The sequence below is a fragment of the Bufo bufo genome, chromosome 7, assembly GCF_905171765.1.
Source record: "Bufo bufo chromosome 7, aBufBuf1.1, whole genome shotgun sequence".
In the NCBI taxonomy this organism is placed as follows: domain Eukaryota; kingdom Metazoa; phylum Chordata; class Amphibia; order Anura; family Bufonidae; genus Bufo; species Bufo bufo.
This window is the reverse complement of record NC_053395.1, coordinates 212716898-212743015: the sequence shown is the minus strand read 5'-3', so window position 1 is coordinate 212743015 and position 26118 is coordinate 212716898. Positions and strand designations below refer to the sequence as shown.

General features: G+C 39.9%; 1 protein-coding gene across 1 annotated transcript in view; it reads right to left on the bottom strand.

Annotated features, from left to right (window-relative positions):
* LRP1B (LDL receptor related protein 1B) overlaps nt 1-26118 on the bottom strand; it is a 1344280-nt gene that overhangs the window by 55116 nt on the left and 1263046 nt on the right. The window contains exons 77-84 of the mRNA XM_040441523.1: nt 24672-24791; nt 23508-23749; nt 22472-22695; nt 18595-18701; nt 12368-12484; nt 11452-11625; nt 9106-9231; nt 5251-5415 (exon numbers count right to left, since the gene is read on the bottom strand). Of these exons, the coding sequence (XP_040297457.1) occupies nt 5251-5415; nt 9106-9231; nt 11452-11625; nt 12368-12484; nt 18595-18701; nt 22472-22695; nt 23508-23749; nt 24672-24791 (1275 nt within the window). The remainder of the gene's footprint in view (nt 1-5250; nt 5416-9105; nt 9232-11451; nt 11626-12367; nt 12485-18594; nt 18702-22471; nt 22696-23507; nt 23750-24671; nt 24792-26118) is intronic.

Sequence of the window (26118 nt, the reverse complement as noted above, 5' to 3'; positions counted from 1 at the left end):
TCATTAGCCTTAGGGCATTTGCCTCATTATCAAATTGTCAACTGAATGTATGTACAAAAGCAGCAGGAAAAGCGATTGCAACCTGATCCCCATAGTCCACACAATGTATTATTATAGGGGAAGTTCTCTCACACTCCAAATAAGTAAAATAACTCTTGGATACAATGACATATGAAGTCACTAGCGGTTCAGATATGGGTCGCATAGAGCTTTTGCAGCAGAGTCTTGGATATCCAAGCCACATTGCTATTTAGAATGAGTACACTAGGGAGTTACACCATTGATGCACCAAAAAAGGTTTGGATGTTGGGCTGATTTTGGTAGTGGTTTTATTGAAACCAAACACACATTTTCTATATATACAGTTCTTAGGTTGTAGTCATCTCCATTTAAATTAGAAACCATTTTCAAAAATAATTTACAAAGATTCTAGAAGAATGAGAAAAATCACAACATAACAGTTCAAAGATCACTGCAAATTTAGAAACAATTCATAAATTCTCATTTACCTAAGGCCTCATAAATTCTGAACATTTTATATTGAACTGAAAAAGGGCTTCAATTCTCGGGCATGGAGCTTCTACTATATTTATATGATTTTTTTTTTATGGATGTGTATGAAAAAGTGCAGCTTCCTCTATCAGATGCAGTATGTATGACATATTTCTTCTAGAGACAATAGAGGTGTGTTGAGTATTGATGGTCAACCGTTATCAATAACTCCTGGCGCAATAACAAGACCTTAAGCAGTTGGAGACAATTTTTATTTACATATAGGTGACGTCGTGTTTCGGAGTAGACAAACACTTCTTTTTCAAGTCTGAGGCTGTATGTCTATGTGCATATAGCGCGTTTTTATCAGCTGAATAGACCTGAATAGAACTGGTCAACCACTTCGAATCCAAAGAGAATTTTGAGTGATTTACTCATCTCTACAAAAAAACAACTAAAAACAGTATAAAAACAACAATTATTTTTTTTTCCCAAGAGTACTCATTTTCCTTTGTAGATACAAACTGTGAAATATAGAATTACCGTAGCCTTTAGAATTGTTTGCTTTTGCATTTGTGCCCACTAGCTCCCGCTCCTTTATTACTCATCACTCAACACTTATCTTTTTGTATTGTTGATTTTTTTGGATGATTGTTATTATTAAATACCTTACATAATTTCAGTCTTACATAATTAAGAGGAGGAAAAAGTCATTTTTAAAAAAAATTCTGTTATTCTGCAAGACTAAACCTCATTCCCGAGACCGTAATAACGTTACCACTCATTACTGATGAAATCTTATTAATTTGGTTTGCTCAAGAACTTTCTTGACTAAATCTAAAGTTTTAATTATGTCTCTCAGATGTGTGCATTTAATTAACTGATGACATTTTCCTGGTTCAATTATTGTAGTTCAATACAACTGCCATAAACGTAGAAATTTTAATTAAAGCTGCCCCTGAACCGACGCTGTGTATTGTCCGCCAAGGAATTTGCCAAAAGGCTTAACGAAGAGCAAACTTACAATAAGCGCCTCACCAATGGGATTTGTTGAACAGTTTAACATGTGCCGGATATAATAAAAAGCCTGAAATATTATACTAGCATTTACTGACCTTATAGCAGGAAAATTGGGGGAATTTACAAACTATTAGTTCTTTTATGAATGGATAAAGAGGAGTATGGTGCAAAAAAAATATCAAGAATTGACAAAGCTTAGTCATATGCAGTACAATAAATCTACATTAGCCACCAACATGATATAACTGCCAGCATAAAGCGGGGGTATAACTAAGGTTGGACACTGGGGTTCCCGGAGTCCCAGAAATCATTTACTCTGTAAAGAGTATGTAAATGTCCACTTTTAAATGCATCATGAGTTTTGTCTTTAATTAGTTATTTGTGAATGAACTAAGAAGAAGCAGATCATTGTGACAAGTTAATTGGTCCCAAAGTAATAAGAGAATCTTATGATATCTTCTGTTGTATTAGCAACCCATAATTGTGTCAGAGGTCAGGCCCTTTGGAAGTCATCCATTAAGTTCATTTCAACAGAATTGCACAAGGTCTATAAAACGGCATTGCCACTTCCTGATATCTATGCATCATTTTGCACCAAAATTTGGCCACAATTTTGGCCTAGAATCAGTCGGAAAGTAAGCCAACCAATAGTTTGTACAGAGTCAATGAAAAGTCTTTATTCCTGCACCAGGTCTCTCATACAGCCTGAGCCCCTGTGATAAATCTGGTGGAGGTCTAGACAGATGGTCTAAGCTATTGCCATCTTCAGGATCTGGAAGGCGATGTCTGTACATGGTGTGAATCTATATTTTAGTAGTGTTGATTAATTACTGGTAAAATGCATCTGACAAGTTTATAATCTTGTTCACCTACAATCTCGTTATATTCATGGACCAGAGGCGACAGGAGTGTAAGGATAATTATTCACTTATTCAAAAGCAAATTGATTTCTGTATTATAAACATTCAGGGGGAGATTTATCAAAATCAGTGTAAAGGAAACTGGCTTAGTTGCCCATAGAAACCAATCAGATTTCACCTTTCACTTTTCAGAGCTCCTTTGAGAAATGCAAGATGGAATATCTGATTCCATATTAGGATGTTGATCAAAAATTCTAGACATTGGTAGCATATTGCTAGGATATCTGAGATCCCTTATTTTGTCTTCCATCTAAAATAACAAATCTCAGACGGAAATGGCTAAAACAGATGCAAAATTTAGGAACAAAAAAAGAATAACAAAAAACAAAACAATGATCTAAATCTATCCTAAAGGACATTAGCCAAACCATAGACACCCATCATATTCCTAGCCATGCTCTTTAAAGGGGTATTCTGGTTTTGCCATTTTTGGCATAAGTTGACTAGAAACAAAGCACATTATCACTTACCAATAGTGATTGATAATCTGTAATGCCCCGTTTTCCTGCACTCCATCATAGTCACGTGACATTTCCCACTGTTTTGGTTCCCTATCCAGATGACATCATGTCGACATCTGAGCTGTGGCAAGGCTTGTAAGGGTCAGCCCTGTAGACACAACATTATCAATGGTCTTGCCTCTGAGGACAGAGTTTGCCACTGTGTTGGTTCTCTATCCAGATGACATCACATCGACATCTGAAGTGTGGCAAGGCTTGTAAGGGTCAGCCTTGTAGACACAACATTATCAATGGTCTTGCCTCTGAGGACAGAGTTTCCCACTGTGTTGGTTCTCTATCCAGATGACATCACATCAACATCTCAGGTGTGGCAAGGCTTGTAAGAGTCAGCCCTGTAGACAAAACATTATCAATTGTCTTGCCTCTGAGGATGGAGTTCTCCTTATTCTCCTGAACCCTGCCCTGTAGAGGTGATGTCAGCAATGATGCTGTGTCTTAGGGTGGGGTTTTTTCCAGAAGAGCTTCAACCATGCTTGGATCTGTGATGTTCAAGCTTGGAGGGGAAGGAGAAGTAGAGACTTGATGCTACAGATACTCCCCGTGAGTCTTGTATGTAAACACAGGGTGCTGGTCAAATATCACAAGTATGGTACCTGCACATGATGAAGATGTGTGCAGAAAATCTGAAAGAAATCTGCACCAAAACCACACAAAAAAAATGCACATAAATTTGCACTATTTAACATGTTTCTGGTGCATTTTTTGTGTGGTTTATGCGGTTTTCTGGAGTGGATTTGATGCTGATTTTCTGAAGATCTCACCCTTCCATTGAAAAGGGAAAAATCCACACAAAAAATCACATAAAAAATTGACATATTGCAAATTTCAAAATCATTTATTAAGACCAGCGTTTTAGATCAAAGTTATGAAAAGGCGCCGGCCTCTACATAACTTCCACCACTGGTCTAAATCTATGCCACCTTCCTAGTCGGCTTAAATTTAGACCATTTTCTGTGCCTAAAACAGACGTAGAAAATGATAAATGAGATGGACTCGCCGGCCTGTTCCCTGCCCACGCCGCGTCTTCTTTTTTAGACCTGGCAAGAGTGGGGAAAAGTCACAGATTGCGCCACAATCTGAGACAGATCATCGCCAGAAAACTGGCTAATATCAATTAGTAAATGACCTTCTTAGTATACATGAGATTTGCCTCATCTCTTACATTTTGCTGTGTTTTTTCTGCACAAAATTTGTGCGGGAAAAAATTGCATAATCCGCAGCGCTCTTACAGTGGTGGAGTCAAAATCCACTTTTAACTTCATCATCTGACTTATATAATGCAGTAAGATTAAATGCTGGTGCTAGTTAATTTATTTTTTTTGTGTAGCAGGAAAATCCATTTAATGCTTCGGACATGACTTACAGGGCAGCTTCCTGTAGGTGGCACTAGAGAGATAGCATTCTTCCTTCTAGAGGAGAACTAATTTGCATACTACTTTCCCAGGGAGCATTGCATGTAAGAACTGGTACCTCCTGAGAACTTTTTCTCTTTTTTGAAATCCATACATATGGTGCTCGGGCCATGGCGTTAAACATTTACTGTGGGGCTCTGTAATTACAGTACATTTTACACCTTCTGGTACCTTACAGTACAATGGTTATATAAGGCTACTTGGGCATTGAGGCTGTAGAGTAAAGCTGGTTTTCATTCTAAGGAAATGCAGTTACAAGAAGTCAATTGAAATATCTTCTGGCATGCATCTCCATGCTCCTTTACTGCTTGACATGGCATCTTGGTCCTGAGCGGCTGGATGGTAAGACACATGACATATCACTTGTTTAACAACACAGTCTAGCGTCTTCTGGACCATGAAGCCCAAATAGTAGCATTAATAATGCATTATTCATGATGTGAAGTCGCTGTCTGTTTGTGATTCATACGCCTGTCATAATTTGTCACCAGTGTGTTGTGCAGCAGTAAAAAAACTCCCCACCACCTGTTATCTCGCTCCCTCAAAGTAATTCCCTCTTACTATACATCTGGAATAGGAGAAACGTACACAGATTGCTAGATTAATGCACCGAGCTTCAGAGACATTGGAAAAATCTATTTATAACCTTGCTTGATTTAAGTATAAAACTTGGGCGAGAACAGACACGGTTTCCGGAGAACGGAAATTCAAAATTGTAATAATTGATGTGAAGTACATACCGGTACAACTGGCAAGGAAAAAATATTATACTATGCGATTGTGAATTTATTTGGATTAATAATCAGGAGCAAAAAAAACACACTCTAGATAGGAGAATAACTGTAGTGAATATGACAAGACACAAAGAACAAATCGAGTATTTACCGAGAGCAGACGCCGTGCAAGTTCCTCCATTCAAGCAGTAATTACTACAGTGGTTCATTTCACATCTTTCTCCTGAGAAACTGGGCCAGCAGTGGCATCTTAGGTCGCCTTTCTCATTTACAATGCATCTGCCTCCATTTTCGCAAGTCAGTTTGCATAAGTCATCTACTTTGACACAACGAAAATACATTGTATCAGTTCTGTGCAACGTAAGAAAGTTGCAGTAATAAAAAAAGTATTCTGAGGCATTACAGCTCTGAGTAAGGGTCCATTCACACGTCCGTAGTGTATTGCGGATCCGTAAATTGCAGATCCGCAATACATCCAGTTGGCACCCTCCATAGAACTGCCTATTCTTGTCCGCCATTGCGGACAAGAATAGGACATGTTCTAATTTTTTCTAGAGCCGTGGACCGGAAGATCAGGGGCGCGCTCCGGCAATGCAGATGCGGACAGCACACTGTGTGCTATCTGCATCCATTCCTGCCCCATAGAGAATGAATGGGTCCGCACCCGTTCTGCAGAATTGCATAATGGGTGCAGACACATTCACGGACATCTAAATGGACCCTTACATTGAGCAGTAAGGCTGAAATCACATATGCAAATTTTGATGCAATTTTTTGACCCAAAACCAGAAGTAGATCTGACAGGAAGAAGTATAGAACTGTCATTTATATTTCCCATTCCTTTCAAATCCAACTGCATGTGTTATTCCAGCCTTACACATTACTCATTGCAGTCTATAGGACACTATTATACTGTCATATAACTCTCGTTTCATACAGAGGAATATCAAGTGTTTTTATCATGTAATTATTACACCCTCCATTGAATGCTTTATCATGGAGATACAATCTAGATGTCAGGGTGGAATGTATAGTGCCTTAAAAAAGTAGTAATACCCGTTGAAATTTTCCACACTTTTTCACATTACACCCACAAATTTTAATATATCCTTTTGGGATTTTAAGTGATAGGAAAACTTCTTCAACTCTTAGGACATTGACTTACAGGGCAACTTCCTATAGATGGCACTAGAGAGACAGCATTCTTCCTTCTAGAGGAGAGCTAATTTGCATACTTCGTTCCTAGGAAGCATTGCCTGTAAGTCTCTCTACACCGGCTAGATCTCTACAATATGAACCAGTGCATCCTGAGAACTGTTTCTCCTTCTTGAAGTCCACACATATAGTCACTGGGCCATTGAATTTAACATTTGCTTCCATTTTCAGATGATGGATTAAACAATGATCCATGAAATGTTCAGAGCTTGGGATATATATATTTTTTCTAACCTAAACCTGCTTTACGCTTTACAACTTTATCCCTGACCTGTCTGGTGTGTTCCTTGGTTTTCATGATGCTATTTGATCACTAATCTTCACTAACAATCCGTTGAGGCCTTCACAGAACAGCTGTGGTTATACTGAGAATAAATTACACATAGGGGGACTTTATTTGCTATCAATTAGGTGACTTATGAAAGCAATTGGTCACACTGGATTTTATTTAAGGGTATCTGAATACAAATTCACACTAGTGATGAGCGGCATAGGCAATATTCGAATTTGCGATATTTCACAAATATTTTACCGAATATTTTCCATACATTCTGAAATTTGAGAATTTGTGATCTCCAGTCATTATTTACTTGATTGAGAAAATCAGTAATGAAATATAATCGCGATAAAAATTTGCAATTAGAATATTTGTAATTAACACTAAGGGGTAGGCAACTTTCCTATTGGTTGCTGGGGATGTTGCTACGTGCATATATTCGCAATAAATTTGTGATTAGAATATTTGCGATCAACACTATTCGTGAATATGAATATATAACACTATATTCAAAATATTTGCGAATTCTCAAAGTGGCGATATTTGCGATTAAAATTCGCGATTCGAATATTCACGCTCAACACTAATGGACACCACACTTTTCAGATTTTTATTTATTAAAAATTTTGAAAACTATGTATCATTTTCTTTTCACTTTACACATACTTGTTACTCTTGTTACTTTGTGTTGGTATATCACATAAAATCCCAAAAGAGTACCTTTAAGTTTGTGGGTGTAATGTGAAAAAATGTGGAAAAGTTCGAGGGGTATGAATACTTTTTAAGTACATATTTGGTTTGTGTTGCTGCACCAAATTTATGACGTGGCTCTTGGTTTTATTTAATTTGCTGTAAGTGCAATGTGGTTTAGACACTGTCATTGAAAGTACACCAGGGGATTGCCTGTCATGAAGATGCAACTTTTTTGTGACTTTATAAAAAGTTGTACAACACAAATGAGACATAACACTATTCTAAACTCTAACCCTGCCCTAGTCCTGCAGTGTGTATGAGACACAAGAATTTAAGTACCCTCTTGTCACTCAGAACACATGCATGTCCAGTCGAGTCCAATGTGCATGTGTATGGGGAGGTTGGGAGAGTCAACTATCAGCCAAACAAGTGTCTGGCTAACAGCTACAGTATATGAAAATACATGGCTAGCTTAAGACCCAGCATAATGCTTCTGAGCAGCTGTTACCCACAGGTCATACGCTTGCATTTCATGCAAACTGTTATTGTGATCTTATCCATTGCATCGCTGACAAACTGTAACATGAGTCATAGTAAATATGACATGACCTTCTATCAGTGGACTATAGATTGAGTAAAAAAGGGCAGAAATTGAACGACTCAAGATGCGAAAAGTTACTTGTTACTCTTGTTACTTTGTGTTGGTATATCACATAAAATCCCAAAAGAGTACCTTTAAGTTTGTGGGTGTAATGTGAAAAAATGTGCAAAAGTTCGAGGGGTATGAATACTTTTTAAGTACATATTTGGTTTGTGTTGCTGCACCAAATTTATGACGTGGCTCTTGGTTTTATTTAATTTGCTGTAAGTGCAATGTGGTTTAGACACTGTCATTGAAAGTACACCAGGGGATTGCCTGTCATGAAGATGCAACTTTTTTGTGACTTTATAAAAAGTTGTACAACACAAATGAGACATAACACTATTCTAAACTCTAACCCTGCCCTAGTCCTGCAGTGTGTATGAGACACAAGAATTTAAGTACACATTCTTACCATAGTTCTAATTTGGTTTAGGCTCAGATTTTTCATGAAAGTAATTTAATACAATATCATAACATGCTAGCAAAACCCTTAACAGGCTGTAATCCCAAACACAGCCACTGGGTGGTCACAAATAGATACAATATCACAAAATCGTGCTGTTGATAGTCTTGTGACATGCACATTTAGACATGTCGAGCTAGGAGGAAAGTTAAGGAAGTACATATCTGTAGAAAAGTATATGTGGGTATTTTAAATATCAATAAATGGATTACAGTATGCCATATCTACTAGGGAATGAGCATCTTTTTGGAGGCTAATTTAAGAATTTTTCCCCTAAAATTAAAGAAACTATGAAAAAGAAAATAGCAAAATATTATTTTATTTTAAGTTCTTAACATTTAATTAAACCTTTTTTTTTTTCAGTAAAGGCTATTTATGGCAAAGCTTGGTAAAAATCCATATGACCACCATGATGACTCACAAAAAGGTTAATCAGATTTCAAAACTTTTGAATGTCAAATTTGTATATACTTTGAACTATTAGGATTTTTGTATGGACCCCCTCTTCTTACTATCAACCAGAAACCAATCCTTCACTGTCAGGATTTGTGTATGGACTCCTCTTTCTAAATCTACCCAGAATCTAATCCTTCACTAGGAATTGCACAAATTGCCTAATTTTGAACTTTTAACCATTCATTGAAGACAATACACGAAACATAAGGCTGCAGGGAAATTAATCACATAAAATAATTACACTATACTTAACCCGAACCTGCATAATTTTGGTCTGAACATGTTCCATTTATTAAAACTTTTCCTTCAGGACACCCACAGGTTGCCCCATTGGGGCTAAGCAGACAGATGAATTCACATTTTACGTCCAGACAAGGATTGTGCACTGTCAGGAGAGAAGAGACACACAGTCAGTTATCATACGGGTGGCTCCTGAAAAAAATAATCAAAAATATAGCATTACCAAAACTTCTGAGCATTATCCTGACTTTACTTCTACTACTGATGCTGAAGCCTTTTCGAAGACCTTTCAGGGGGATTGAGCAGAATTGAGCCTAGATCAATGTCTGCCTCTTCTGGCTTCTTAGATGTGCATAACCTCCTCAAAACATGTGCTAATACCCTGCCTTATGTAGAAGAAACTTACTATTGTATAGGCAAAAAGGTCAGCACGTGACACCCACAGATTATGAATAGGTTATAGATGCATTGGGAAAGGCGGATTTCTGTTATATAAACCTCCTAAATCTTAAGCTTTGCTTGGAAATTGGACCTATAAGGCCATAGGCAGGGTTATATAGCCAGATGTGCTGCCCCCTTCAGGTCCTGTTGGGTACTGTATGTACTTAAACATGGTTCTAAGGGAAAATTCCTTCTTAATGGTGTTATTGGATAATACATTTTAAGTTTGATGGAACAAGGGCTCATTTTCATGCGGATTTGTACAGAATTCAACAGAAAAACACTGTATCCTTCTATTTTAAAAAAATCTGATACATATGGAGGCCCAGTAGGGGGCCCATGAGAGCCTCATTAAGACTCTGTACAAAATGGAATAATGTCATGTACCATACATGAGTCCTAATAATGAAAAAAAAATAAAATAGTCTAAGACATACTACAGCTACAAGTATGATTATTATAATTATTGGTATTGCCAAATAGTTGATCATGAAGCAGAAGCAACAGCTTCCACCCTTAAAAATAGTCTCTGGTTTTACAATCAAATATTTTTTTAATCTGCCCAGAGTACCCCAAACAATGCTTTATTTTGCCACATACGCTACCTGTTTGTCATGTCAGCACTTTACCGCCCCTGTTTTCAGCACCACTGCATCCAGATATAATGTTTACATGCAGAACTTCCTGTTTTCATCATTATCCAGTTTTCTAACCAGTCCCAGCATGCTTTGATCTGTAGTGTCTCTTAGAGCTTGCTAAGGAAAACAGGACGTTCTGCATGTAAACATCCTACCAGGATGCAGTGATGCCAAGAACAGGGGAAGGAAAGTGCTGACATGAAAAACAGGTACATTGAAGAAAAAAACAAAACATAAAAAAGGTTTGGGATACTCTGGGCAGATTAAGGTCACTTTAAATAATTGATATTTCTGCAGGTGCTTGCTGAGAAGGTATAGAGTTATAAAATGAGCAAAACAGCCTGTCTGTGTATTATATGAACAAACTATTGATTTTAATGGACACTATGAAATGCTTCACTACAACTGTGGTGGTGCTGTTTGGGAATTGAATACTTGCGGTCAGTTTTCTCCACAGATTATAGCTGATGGCTTTGTATTCAGAACAGTGGGGCCTCCTCTGATCATTTTAATTTTAAGGGACTTGGATCAAAAATAAATTAAGTACATCATTTCTTTAATCAGGCCATATTAAAGAAGTGAAAATTATAATATATACCAATCACCCTGGATATTAAACCACTAAAACTTACCAAATAGATTAGATTGATATCCTATACTACTGATCTCGGCAGGACCGGACAAGCATCTATGTTTATGGGTGTCTTTGGATTATTCCCTTATGAGATAGGGGATAAAAGGATTGAGCTGTTGGAATTTAAAATGCCCGATCGTTTTGTTGTTGGCAAGATAAGCCATCAGATGTATTTGGCAGCAGCTTTCTCCCCTCTTGTCACTCAGAACACATGCATGTCCAGTCGAGTCCAATGTGTATGGGGAGGTTGGGAGAGTCAACTATCAGCCAAACAAGTGTCTGGCTAACAGCTACAGTATATGAAAATACATGGCTAGCTTAAGACCCAGCATAATGCTTCTGAGCAGCTGTTACCCACAGGTCATACGCTTGCATTTCATGCAAACTGTTATTGTGATCTTATCCATTGCATCGCTGACAAACTGTAACATGAGTCATAGTAAATATGACATGACCTTCTATCAGTGGACTATAGATTGAGTAAAAAAGGGCAGAAATTGAACGACTCAAGATGCGAAAAGTTGCATGATGCCCCGTGGGTCACTTGACCTATTTGTTCCAGGCATCCTGCCTCACAAATGCAATGTCATTAGAAAATAATGAGCCTAAACATTTGGCCAGGTTTTAGATTCCTTTATATTATATTACTTACAGTAAGGCTGCTTGTAGTGATGTGAAATTAAGACACCTTTTGCTTTCTCCACATTTAAGTTCAGATACTCCATCGCGCCATTCCCAAACTTCTGTATCCTAAATGCACCATTTTTAAGACCAGCGCCATAAATGTAATCCTCAAACACGTCGATTCTGTGAGGGTACATCAGCCCTTTGGGAGAAGACGAGAAATAAGTCAGCCACCAGAGTTGTTTATTAGGAACATAAAACCAGACGGGATTCTGACCAAAGTATGATGTATGAGAGGATGTTTGTTAAAATGTTTTACTGCTCGGCCGTCACTCCATTTTGTTTTATAGCCTCCATGAGAACAAGCTTCATCAAGCATTGAGACCTCCAAGGTTTATTGTAGACCTTTCTGCTTAGAGGAAAGGGTGTTCAGCTCAAGTGTGTAACAGCAATTGTGATATCGCAAGAAAATTCATTGCATCATGGTCAATGAAAAATATTATACTGTATATATTTATTCTTTAGGAATGTCAAGGTATTGAGGAAGAAAGGTTGGCACCATGGTGAAAGAACCTCCAAGACCATCAATACAATGAAACAGCATCCTCTGTGTCGCTCCTTATCTGGTAGAGCTGTGTAAGACTGTAGCACACATAGAGGACATCCATGGTCAATGCCCCCCTTAGGGAACCAAATCCAAGGACTGAATTTTCATTGTCAAAAGTGTGGGACCAGGGACCATTGATAAAGTTTTTGGGATGAGATGAGAACGGTCAGAGTAAACACATACAAGATGAAAATTTTGTGCTCCGCATGTTTCAGCACTTTACCAAAGTCTTCACTACCATGCACTATATTGAGCCAGGATAGTTATATTGTGGATACACCCAAAGTTTTTTTTCTTGCTTCCATATAAAGATGTCACTAATGCTGAAGGTACGTACCATGCTTACTTCTGACAACTGTTGCTAAATCGGATCCATCTAGCCGGACTGTGCCGATCACAGACAGTTCAAAATCGGCCCAGTAAAGGCGTTGGCCAAAATGATCAACCACGAGACCTGAATACAAAGAGACAAGAATACATTTCTGATGGTGTGCAAGCTTTTAAGGTTTACGTGTGTGTACGTGGAATAGAAAAGTTATGCACATCGCTGTACACTTGGCTGCATCATCCAGGCTGGAGCAGCAAATTGCATTTGTTTTATCTTTCTGTTCAGAAATCATGAAAACCCAGTGAACATCAAGCTCTTAATAATAAAACACAAGCTGTTTGTATGCTCTCAGACTTGTACGTTGCGAGGAGAACGGTGAGATGCGAAGCTGTGTGTTCAGAAACTTAAAGCCGGCATACTTCCTAATAATGGCTTTATCTGAAATAAATTCTTGCGGATCATCTTGCAGCCTGCAGTGACTTACACAAAACAAAACATTGTGCTGGAAAATTTCAGAAAAAGAAACTTTAGGCACAATCTATGCAGCGGAGAACTCAATATGACTACTGCACATGTACTTTTAGATCCATAATCAGGAGGTATTTTAAGCCTCGCTCACATTCCAAACTGAAAACTAGTGTACATCCCCTGCTTCCTTTGCAGTCTGATTTGTAGGATAACTGACCATAGCACTCGAAGGGGGTATGCAATTAGTAAGAACTCCTTTGTTTATCCACCCAGCATCACAGAGTATACGGCCAACGTTTCGTTCTTACCTGGGCCTTGTTCTCAGCAGAGAGCAGCATCTGCTCAAATTTGCATACCCTTTTCGAATGCCATGGTTACTTCTTCTATAATGCTGTGGATGATATCCTAAGTAGTGCCATCTCTATCAACTGAAGTGCCAACCAGGAGTTACGCAAATTATTTGTAGGTCAGTCCTGTAAGGATCAGGACGAGTTGCCGAGCAAGTACACAAAAAGTAGATAGCCCATAGCACAGTACGCTATTGACCCGTCAACTAAGACTGCCCTCTGAACCATATAAAAATTTGAGTAAAATGGCAATTTCTCTGCTATTCCTGTGTGTTCCTTGGAGCAGCAGATGTCACTTAAAGGGATACTCCCATCATTATCTTTTTTTTAATTTTTATAAAAAATGGGTAGGCATTTTTCTGTAAGCAATTTCTGGAAGTCACTTTATGTATTTAAACTTCCTGCCCTGGCTCTTTACTCTCCTCTTTGTAGACTTTTAGCATAGCAGACTGTCTCACTTAACTCTTTAACTGTGACCAGAGACAGCCCTCCCTGTAGTGACTCCATTAGAGCATCGCACAGTGCACTAATCAATGCAATGCTTTTCTGTAGCAATCTTTATCTAAGCCTAGCTAGAGAACTATAGTGCTGTCTACTGTTATCCCAATTTAACACCTATTATTATCACGAGGATTACCCTGCACATAACACCTTCCACTCACAGGAACAGTAAACTGACAACAGATTCTCTATATACAGTGGATATAAAAAGTCTACGCACCCCTGTTAAAATGTCAGATTTCTGTGCTGGAAAAAAATGAGACAAAGATAAATCATTTCAGAACTTTTCCCCCCTTTAATGTGACCTATAAACTGTACCACTCAATTGAAAAACAAACTGAAATCTTTTAGGTGGAGGGAAGAAAACAAAACAAAAAAACTAAAATAATGTGATTGCATAAGTGTGCACACCCTGTTATAACTGGAGATGTAGCTGTGTTCAGAATTAAGCAATCACATTCAAAATCATGTTAAATAGGAGTCAGCATACACCGGCCATCATGTAAAGTGCCTCTGATTAACCCCAAATAAAGTTCAGCTGCTCTAGTTGGTCTTTTCTGAAATTGTCTTAGTCGCCTCCCACAGCAAAAGCCATGGTCCACAGAGAGCTTCCAAAGCATCAGAGGGATCTCACTGTTAGAAGGTATCAGTCAGGAGAAGAAGACAAAAGACTTTCCAAGGCATTAGATCTACCATGGAACACAGTGATCATCATCAAGTGGAGAAAATATGGCACAACAGTGACATCACCAAGAACTGGACGTCCCTCCAAAATTGATGAAAAGACGAGAAGAAAACTGGTCTGGGAGGCTACCAAGAGGCCTACAGCAACATTAAAGATGCTGTAGGAATATCTGGCAAGTACTGGCTGTGTGGTACATGTGACAACAATCTCCCGTATTCTTCATATGTCTGGTCACTGCACATCACCAAAAGAACACCATCCCCACAGTGAAGCATGGTGGTGGCAGCATCATGCTTTGGGGCTGTTTTTCTTCAGCTGGAACTGGGGCCTTAGTTAAGCTAGCGGGAATTATGAACAGTTACGAATACCAGTCAATATTAGCACAAAACCTTCAGTCTTCTGCTAGAAAGCTGAACATGAAGAGGAACTTCATCTTTCAGCATGACAACGACCCAAAGCATACATCCAAATCAACAAAGGAATGGCTTCACTAGAAGAAGATTAAAGTTTTGGAATGGCCCAGTCAGAGCCCAGACCTGAATCAATTAAATCTGTGGGGTGATCTGAAGAGGGCTGTGCCCAGGAGATGTCCTCGCAATCTGACAGATTTGGAGTGTTTTTGCAAAGAAGAGTCAAAATGTGCCATGCTGATAGACTCATACCCAAAAGACTGAGTGCTGTAATAAAATCAAAAGGTGCTTCAACAAAGTATTAGTTTAAGGGCGTGCACACTTATGCAACCATATTATTTTATTTTTATATTTTTTCTTCCCTCTACCTAAAAGATTTCAGTTTGTTTTTCAATTGAGTGGTACAGTTTATAGGTCACATCAAAGATGGAAAAAGTTCTGAAATTATTTATCTTTGTCTCATTTTTTTACATCACAGAAACCTGACATTTTAACAGGGGTGTGTAGACTTTTTATATCCACTGTATACAGGAGGTCATCATTTATGCTGACTGCTACAGTAGGACAGTATTCATTGCATTATTGATGGCATAGTATTAGTGAAATGAAACTGCAAAAATTCTAAAACAAAAATCTATGAATATTAACCATAATTCCCCGCCCTTTATGATATGTTCCTCTAAAATGTGTGTGTTGACAGTCTTAGCAACTGTTTCCAGCCACCAGCAGAACTCCAACGGAATCTTTTTGAAGCCAGGATTCTGGAGTGAACGGCTTGATAAATCCTTCACTTTTAATTGATGCATTTATTACAGTCTATAAAAATATTGACAATTGTTTAGATACATTTTTCCTTTCTTTTTTTAAAACATGTCCTGGTAGCTCTGTTTTCCTATTTGATGGATTTTTCAGGTCAATCAGCCATTACAGTAGGAAACCAATAACCTGAAGCTACTGCCTGCAAGTAAAGGCAATTGTCATAATTCAAAGCTGCACTTAAGCTGCAGGTTATTTCCGGTATTGTCAGTTCTGCGCCTATTTTCACCATGTGAATCTACAATGCAATATCCATCTGCAGCAGAGAAAAGCATTTTCATTTTCTTAGGCCCAAGTGTGCAGAATGTATCTCAGCTTTCCTTGTAACATAATTTTTAAAAACCTATAATTTCTCAACCTCTTAACAGTCACGTTAAAATTGAGAAAATTTCACTTTTTTTATTGTAGATTTTTAACGTGTGTCTGCAGTAAATCTTGTTGGCGCACAACTCAGGGGACACTATTGCATTTTTAACCCCTTAGTGACATCTTTCATTTTAGCCTTAAGGGCCAATAATATTTCCCCCTTTTGTGTTCTAGCAGTCATTTAAAAAAAAAATCTTCTATGTTTTTTTTTTTTTGCGGGATTAGTTGTAGGCTTTTTAGGAACCATTTTGGGGTTTATGTAGTGTATTAAATAACATACATTATTTTGTAGAATTTTTTAATGGTGTTCACTGTGTGGTAAAAATAACATAATTTTATTATGTGGGTCCATACAGTGATGATAATGTCACATTTCTATATATTTTTTAAGTTTTTTATCTCCTCCTGCAGACTGACAGGGAGGGGGGGCTGATTTATCTCTTGCTCATATCTTAGACAATACCAGAATGACAGCAATGTGTTCAGTACAAGGGAAGATATCACTGATAGAAAATGGGATGCTGTAAATGTAGCTGAAAGTGAAAGTAAAAGCAGGTTTTTCCTGCGATTATTCCCGACTCGATTTCTAAAAGTGATTTTTCCTTTGTTGCTTGGACTTTAGCTGTCATTTTGGTCTTGTATGAAAGCCTGGAATGTCAGTTAGCTACTTTTCCCACTGCCCGAGCTGGACTCCGGCAAAACAGTTAGGTGGTTTAAAGGGGTTGTCTAAGTTCAATAAAAACAAAAGCAGCCCCTGTAAATATACTAACTTAACAAAAGAAGAGATACCCACCCCTTTACCCCCTGCCATGTCCAGCAATGAGTTCCAGTTCTACCCGCTCCTGTTTGTTTTCCTGACTGCAGCTGTGATATCCTGTATACTGCTGAGGCCAGGGAATGGCTGCACTAATCACCTGTGTGCACAGAATATCACTGCTGCAACCAGCAAGATGATGGCAGCATCAGGTGGACCGGAGAACTGCACTGGAAGAAGCAAGGGAGATTATATTTTTGTTATTTTAGCACATTTACAGGGGCTGCCTTAGTTTCTATGGAACTATGGACAATCCCTTTAAATAAAAAAAATTACAGTACAGACCAAAAGTTTGGACACACCTTCTCATTCAAAGAGTTTTCTTTATTTTCATGATTATGAAGGCATCAAAACTATGAATTAACACATATGGAATTATATACATAACAAACAAGTGTGAAACAACTGAAAATATGTCATATTCTAGGTTCTTCAAAGTAGCCACCTTTTGCTTTGATTACTGCTTTGCACACTCTTGGCATTCTCTTGATGAGCTTCAAGAGGTAGTCCCCTGAAATGGTCTTCCAACAATCTTGAAGGAGTTCCCAGAGATGCTTAGCACTTGTTGGCCCTTTTGCCTTCACTCTGCGGTCCAGCTCACCCCAAACCATCTCGATTGGGTTCAGGTCCGGTGACTGTGGAGGCCAGGTCATCTGGCGCAGCACCCCATCACTCTCCTTCATGGTCAAATAGCCCTTACTTTCAAAGTTTTCCCAATTTTTCGGCTGACTGACTGACCTTCATTTCTTAAAGTAATGATGGCCACTCGTTTTTCTTTACTCAGCTGCTTTTTTCTTGCCATAATACAAATTCTAACAGTCTATTCAGTAGGACTATCAGCTGTGTATCCACCTGACTTCTCCTCAACGCAACTGATGGTCCCAACCCCATTTATAAGGCAAGAAATCCCACTTATTAAACCTGACAGGGCACACCTGTGAATTGAAAACCATTTCAGCCGACTACCTCTTGAAGCTCATCAAGAGAATGCCAAGAGTGTGCAAAGCAGTAATCAAAGAAAAAGGTGGCTACTTTGAAGAACCTAGAATATGACATATTTTTAGTTGTTTCACACTTGTTTGTTATGTATATAATTCCACATGTGTTAATTCATAGTTTTGATGCCTTCAGTGTGAATCTACAATTTTCATAGTCATGAAAATAAAGAAAACTTTTTGAATGAGAAGGTGTGTCCAAACTTTTGGTCTGTACTGTATATACAAATAATTTTTTTAAACAAATACTCTATAAAGCCAACTGCCTTAGGCTACTTTCACACTAGCGTTCGGAGCGGATCCGTCTGATGTTTCATCAGACGGATCCGCTCCTATAATGCAGACGTTTGTATCCGTTCAGAACGGATCCGTCTGCATTATAACTTAGAAAATTTTCTAAGTCTGAAAGTAGCCTGAGCGGATCCGTTCAGACTTTACATTGAAAGTCAATGGGAAACGGATCCGCTTGAAGATTGAGCCATATGGTGTCATCTTCAAGCGGATCCGTCCCCATTGACTTCCATTATAAGTCTGGACGGATCCGCTCGCCTCCGCCAGGCGGACACCCGCAAGCAAAAAGCAGCGTTCAGGTGTCCGCTCACTGAGCGGAGCGGAGGCTGAGCGCTGGCAGGCGGATGCATTCTCAGCGGATTCGCCTCCACTGAGAATGCATTGGGGCCGGACGGCTGCGTTCAGGACCGCTCGTGAGCCCCTTCAAACGGAGCTCACGAGCGGACACCTGAACGCAGGTGTGAAAGTAGCCTTATCTGTGTCTACAATATTTGCATCATCAAATGGAACTTTTAGCTTGGGTAACATGATAAAACTAGATACCTGTTGGTCTTTGTAAGTTTTTTTGCACTATAACTCTTCTTAAAGTACCATCCATGGCCGCCTCCTCAATATGTGACCGATCTCCGATGACAGTCCAGTACATCATCCTGACAGGCAAGACATAAAAAAAAAAATAGTGAGGGTAGAGAAACAAATAAGACAACCATTTGAGGATAGACACATAGATTAGATAGATAGATAGATAGACAAGTAGCTGCACACTGCCATGCACAAAGACGCAGGCAAACACTAAAAACATAAATAAGTGTAAACTGTATTACTCCTATACTATAAGAAAATTAGCTCTATGAGCTAATTTTATGAAAATTTTATTTAAAAAAAGCTCTTTGCGCATACTAATTATTTGAAATTGTGTTGGGCCCATCTATCAGCGACAAGGTGGCTTCTAACAGACAGGACAAACACTATCAGGCTTGCCTCTTCTGGGCTTTTGGTTCCAGGCTAAAGCCAGGAAAGGTAAGCCTGTTAGTGTTGGTCCCATCATAGTTTGTCGGCAGCAGATCTTGCCATCTAGACAACCTCTGCTGCCGGCAAACAATAATTCTATATGGGGACGAGTGATGACAATAGCGATCCCTCCTCCCCATACTGTGGAATTGATCTCTACATATAATAGCAGTAGTGATGGCCTTGCGGTTCGCCCGGCGGTCGGTTCGCGGGGAACTTTGAGCGTTCGCGATCTGCCAAACATGCGAACATATGGTGATGTTCATGTTCGCCATATTCTTTTGCATTGTGCCGAACTTTGACCCATTACACATCCATCAGGTGGGACAGGACAGCCAATTGAGATGTTTCAGCACATGGACACACCTTCACCCTATAACAGAACCCAATCTGGCTGCCATTTTACATTCTGTATTTTGTCAGTGTAGGGAGAGGTTGCTTTGTGAAGCAGGGACAGGCTGTTAGGGACACCAAACGCTAGCTATTAGGGCTACAAAAGTCCTTTTAAGGACTGGTATAGGTGTGCTATAGATAGGTGAGATATACTGAGGGGTGTGATAAACTTATAACAGTATAGTATAGAAAGTATATTATAGTGCATTTGTACTGTGCAGCACTTGTGTGCGGTTTTGCTGAGATACTGCAACTATATAGAGGGACAAATGCTATTGGAACCTCTAATTGCAATGGGTGTGATATACTAGTTGCCGCCCCAAAAAAACTGATTGGGGCAGGGGTGTGATATACCTTTAATATTCTTTCTATATAGTGCATTTAATCTGTGCAGCAGTTGTGTGTGGTTCTGCTGCAATACCGCAGCTATATAGAGGGACAAACGCTATTAGAACAACTAATTTCAACGGGTGTGATATACCAGTTGCCCCCCAAAAAAACTTATTAAGGCAGGGGTGTTATATACCAATAATATACTTTCTATATATTGCATTTGAACTGTGCAGCAGTTGTGTGCGGTTCTGCTGCGATACCGCAGCTATATAGAGGGACAAAAGCTATTGGAACAACTAATTGCAACAAGTGTGATATACCAGTTGCCCCCCCAGAAAACTGATTGAGGCAGGGGTGTGATATACCTATAATATACTTTCTATATAGTGCATTTGAACTTTGCAGCAATTGTGTGCGGTTCTGCTGCAATATCACAGCTATATAGAGTTTCAAATGGTATCGGAAAAACTAATTGCAACGGGTGTGATATACCAGTTGCCCCCCCAAGAAATTTATGTGTTATACCTGCTTCCACAAAAGACTAATTAAGGGGTTTCACCAAATATTGATTGAGGCCTGAAGTATACCTGCTTTCACAAATACTGCTCTTCTCTAGGGACTTAGGCACAGGGTTATTTTGAAAATGACAGGCAGAGGAAGAGGCAGGCCGTTCCACAGGGGTGGTAGGGGTCGGGCAGGTGCACCAGACTGGAGCTTAAGTGGGAAGCTGGAGAAGGCGTGTGCAATTACTTCAAAGGACGCACCAGAGTTGGTTGAGTGGCTCAATCACCCTTCCACTTCTGCACCCTCCTCATCCTCTGTATCTGCACCCTCCTCACTCTTAGGTGTGTGCACCCCCAAATCCACCACCACCATAGCCCCTCCACTCGAGTCAGAGGAATTATTATCCTATCCATTCCCAGACCTTACCAATGCGCTGCCATTATTGACATCGGATAAGGAAGAAGAGGTAGCAACGGCCGCCACCCAGCGGAAAGTGAATCCCTAATTTTTGGGGCCTCTACTCCAGTGGCCTACAGTTCTATTTTTATCCAGTGACCGCCTAATGTACCTCCAGCCACAGAATCACAAGTTCTTTTCTGTCAAGTGAATCCCTAATTTTTGGGGCCTCTACTCCAGTGGCCTACAGTGTAATTTTTATCAAGTGACTGCCTAATGTACTTCCAGCCACAGAATCACAAGATCTTTTGTGTCAGGTGAATGCCTAATTTTTGGGGCCTGTACAAAAGTGGCCTACAGATCTATTGTTATCCACTGACTGCCTAATGTACCTCCAGCCACAGAATTACAAGTTCTTTTGTGTCAGGTGAATGCCAAATTTTTGGGGCCTGTACTCCAGTGGCCTACAGTAAAAATGTTATCTAGTGACCGCCTAATGTACCTCCAGCCACAGAATCACAAGATCTTTTGTGTCAGGTGAATGCCAAATTTTTGGGGCCTCTACTCCAGTGGCCTACAGTTCTATTTTTATCCAGTGACCGCCTAATGTACCTCCAGCCACAGAATCACAAGTTCTTTTCTGTCAAGTGAATGCCTAATTTTTGGGCCCTGTACTGGACGACAGTTCTATTTTTATCCAGTGACCGCCTAATGTACCTCCAGCCAGGGGCGGACTGACGTGGTGCGAGGGCCAGGCCGGGATGGGGGCCTGCCGCAGCCATGCTAAAGAGCTATTTTTCACCACGCATTTCACGTTCCCGCGTCACGTGACCTATACCTCCCAGGAGCCCATACATTAGAGGCTTATTCTAGTTGGAGGAGGATAAAAGACCTTTCATGATGTCACGACCACGTGATCCTGCGTGGGCGGAGTCAGTCTCCAGGCTGTTCAGCGGGAGGAGGTAAAGGACCTGTGATGATGTTCCGACCATGTGATCCTGTGTGGGAGGAGTCAGGCTCACAGGCTGTGCAACTGGAGGAGGCAAAGGACCTGTGATGACGTCACGACCCTGTAATCCTGTATAAGTGAGGTCAAGCGGATGACATGATCATGTGCTGCTGTACTGATTGGATAGTGACTAGAATAGAGTCACTGCTGGTAGATGTGATGTCACCCAAGGAGGTGGAGATTGGTAGTCTATGTGGGTGGGGCTGTGGGTGGGTGTGGCTTGAGGGTGGGCAGGGACACAGGGGCCCCATAATCTCCATGAGTTGTCAGTTCGCCCCTGCCTCCAGCCACATCATCCCAAGTTATTTTCTGTCAGGTGAATGCCTAATTTTTGGGGCACGACGCACTCCCGTGGCCTGAAATAAAAAATTTCTAGGATCCAGCAGGGCACATTTTTGAGAGTTTCCCTTTAAGATGCATAAAAATGGCCCCTGATTAAGATACATATTTTTTGTGGGAATTTTTGCCAATGATTCCCCTCTGGTATATCACTGTCCATGTTGTGGGACTATTTGTGTACTTCTAGTAAGTGTTTGCTGGCAAATATGACCTGAAGGTTTTTCAGGTTCGACTGCCATTAAAGTAATTGGGGCCGTTCGCGAATCGTCCTGGCCGATGTTCGTCCATCACTAAATAGCAGCAGTCTCCTCCAATGATGAGCAGGCAATTGGTGGGAAGATACGCTTCCTTCCTGACAATTATCTGCTCAATTGAGCAGTGTAAAGGAGCTTTTAAATGCAAACTGTGAAGGCATCTGCATTGTGACGAACGTACCCTTTTTTAGGATTTACAGCAATTGCATAAGGCTCTCCGGCTATGTTGGTGAGAAGTCGTGTACAGTTGGGTCCATTTATTTGACCGACATTTATGGAATATCTCAGGCTTGCCCAGTGAGTGGTATAATAACTGAACCAATGCATGCGGGAGTGGTCCGTCCAGTAGATGTTTCCTGCTACCCAGTCCACAGCGATATCCCTGGGTCTTTTAAATTCAGGACACTGAAAGACAAATCACTCAGTTATCAGTTGCAATGTTATATATTCTGCTGGGAGACAAGTCATATATTTTCTGAATGCTATCATTGCAAGGTTTTAGTAAGAAGCCTAGAAGACTTGATGAACACTTGAAGGTCTTGTTCCCACTGGATAGTTTTGGTGTGTTGTTTTTTGCATTTGCATTTGCGGCCAAAACTGGTGTTGGATCCCCCCAAAAATGTAGAAGAATTTTCTCTAGATTGTATGCATTCAAAATTGCACCAAAAATGTATTTATGTCCTTGTGGTTCATGGAAAGGGAGACAACACCTTTTTGGTCCATGATCCTTGGTGGCAAGGCTCCTAATAGATAAAACCCATTACTGAAATGGGTTACTCATGCTAAAGAAGAAAACATTTTCTGATCAGGTAGAATGAACATTGAATATTGTCTATTTGTCTTACAGGACAATGATCAGGACTGAATAGTTCACTCCTGATAATTGTTCCTTTGATCTGCAGGCAGCAACATCTTCTCTGTGTGGGGATGAATGATCACCCTTGTGATCCTTCATTCCCAGACAGATTCGTTTTTTTGTCAGAAGCACATCCACATTTACACAGAGTGATGTGCTGCTAACAAAATACAATTTTAGGTACCACAAGAAATATGTGATCTAACGATATGCAAACCATTGCTCATTCATCATGTGAGTGCAACACCTTTCCATTAGCGTTCATACCGATATTCGTCTCCGATCATGCTTCTGATCTCTGGCTCGTGTAAAAGTGCCCTTACTCTTTAATCACAAACTCATGTTTAAGTAAAGAACTTACAATTAAACCACTTCTGGTTTCCTTCCCTCCTCTGCCATGAAATGTATTGTAGAAAATTCCTCCTGGGTTGAACTGTGTGCTCCATATAATCATATTGCCTTGAAGGTACATGTCCATTCCTGTGATTCGAGAGTTATGCGCAATGCGAGATATCTGCTGATGCCCCGCGTTGTAACCAAAGGGGTATCTGAAAGCGAGGACCTCAGTGTCATTGGCGACATAGAGTATTTGTTCTTCGGAGTCTGAAATAATACCAGATATCATAATAATTCCATTAATAGCTTTATTTAGAACTAGTAAGAAGTCTATGTCAATGGAGAATTTGTTAAACACATAAACATCATAGAGGGGGATCCTTTAATTTAAAAGCATCTGGAGGATTCCTTGGGGTTATCTATGGTATTAGGTGGAGCCCTATGTAATCGAGGACTCTAAGTTATCATAATAAAATTTAATATATTATCATGACATGATAGCGAAACCCTTGACAGGCTGCAATTCACATTGCAACCACCAGGTGGCCACATATAGACTCATGTATCCTGAAGAACTCCTGACAGAGTATCTCCAAATTATATACAGGTGTATATATATATATATATATATATATATATATATATTTTTTTTTTTTGTCAAATCTGGTCATCCCACACCATTCATTGTGGATATCTCGGCACAGTGCTGGATACCAAAAGCGCCCAAACTCATTAACTTTAGCATACAGCACTAGTGTTGGATGTGAATATTTGAATCACAAATATTAATTGCGAATAGAATGGAACATGCACTTTTAATTACACTACGCCGACCAGACCTCCAAGATGACGCACAGTGTAATCTTGAAGAGGATGTTTGTATAAGCGCCGCCTCCTCTTCAAACAGCTGATCGACAGGGGTACTGGGAGTCAGACCCCCGCCAGTGAGATATTGAAGACCTATCCTGAGGATATGCATCTCCTGGAGTCCTCTCTATTATTTGTGCATGCACAGGAGTCCTCATAGTTCATTCCATGGCTGGTTTGCACACACACAGCAGGCGAATGGAGTTGAGTATCGATATACAAATGACTGATTTGATCTCAGTGCCAAGTCTTATACATGTATTACTGTACTTATTAGGGCTTTCTGGAGGTGACACATTTCCTTAAAAAATGTCTAATTTACCTTTGATGGTGCAACTGTTGCCCCTTGCGATGAAGTTTCTGTCACAGGTGCATCGGTAGGACCCCTTCAAGTTAGTACAATGGTGGGAACAGCTTCCTAGGAGTAGGCACTCATTGATATCTACAGCAAAAGAGAGAGACAATAATCCTTGAATATGGATTCCATCGCACAGAGTGGATGCACTAATTACTATCATGGTTATGCCTTACTGGTTATGTCAGCCCTAGAGATACTGTATTCAAACACTATGGTTTCCAGCTACTGCAGAGTAGGTGATTGGCAAGGGTGCCAGGAGCGAAACCTCCTCCGATCAGATATTGAAGGCCTAACCCAACTCCATTCAATAAATGCACAACAGGCGACCAACAACCACAAGAGAAATAAACCGTTATGTAGGAGAATACAGTCCTGATCCGCTAAGCACTAGATCCTAATTATTCCAACAATCAATGGGCGTATCAGCAACTAGATCTCCCCCAATCGGTGATGGCCTTTCATAGTGCATGATAGTTATTTTGCTAATAGAAATTTATTTGGCTCACCCATAGTCATGAATAGGGCACATACTCATTTTTATGCACATTATATGATGCATAGGCCATCAATATCAGGTCATGGTGGTCAGACTTCTTGCAGAGCACACGGGAATCAGACACAGGTCTGTACACTGTGTAGTGTTTGTGCCTGGTTATTACAGCTCAGTACTAGTTTGGTCAGGGTATCCCTGGTTTGCTCTTTTACTAGGGTGTTGATGCCATGATTTTCTGAACAATAGGACATCAGCACTATAAGTGAATAGGGCACCATGAACTTTAGGTATTGCCTAGATGCAGAAAAACAAGGTCATTAAAGAACATAACTCATCCCACCTACTCCTCGGCTCCTAGTCCAGTTAGGCTTGGTAGTTTGACTTTACGTCTAATTACCATGCTCTCAAGGAGTCTGATCTCTGAAAGGGACCGGTCAAATTTACATTTACACTATAGATCTCTGCATCACGGAAATGACCTAACCAGACACTCCACTTAGCGTACAATCAGTCAGAGAGCCAGGTCCATTTTTCTTTCAGATGTGGCAGGTGGCTGGCTGATCTCCATGCTTCTGTTATAGCGGCAAATAACTACTGACTAGCTCTTCTCCTTTGCAGACTGCAGACCACTTTGCATGTCCCTACCCATGATTCCTAGAGAGAGGCCTAAATCCTTCATACTCTAGTTTTGTGAGATAATGCCGTCTGCTGTCAGCTATGTAGGATGATATGAATAAAAAAAAAAATTCTTAGTCATTCCAAAATCATCCGGGGATTAACGCTCACCCCCCTCCCCCTCCCCCAATATATGTGCTGGTTAATATTTACTCTGCAACGTTGACTAAACTGACTGTTATCATTAAATTCTTCAATGTCTTATGACGTTCGGTTAATTAATTGGCACTGCTAATTCACTGC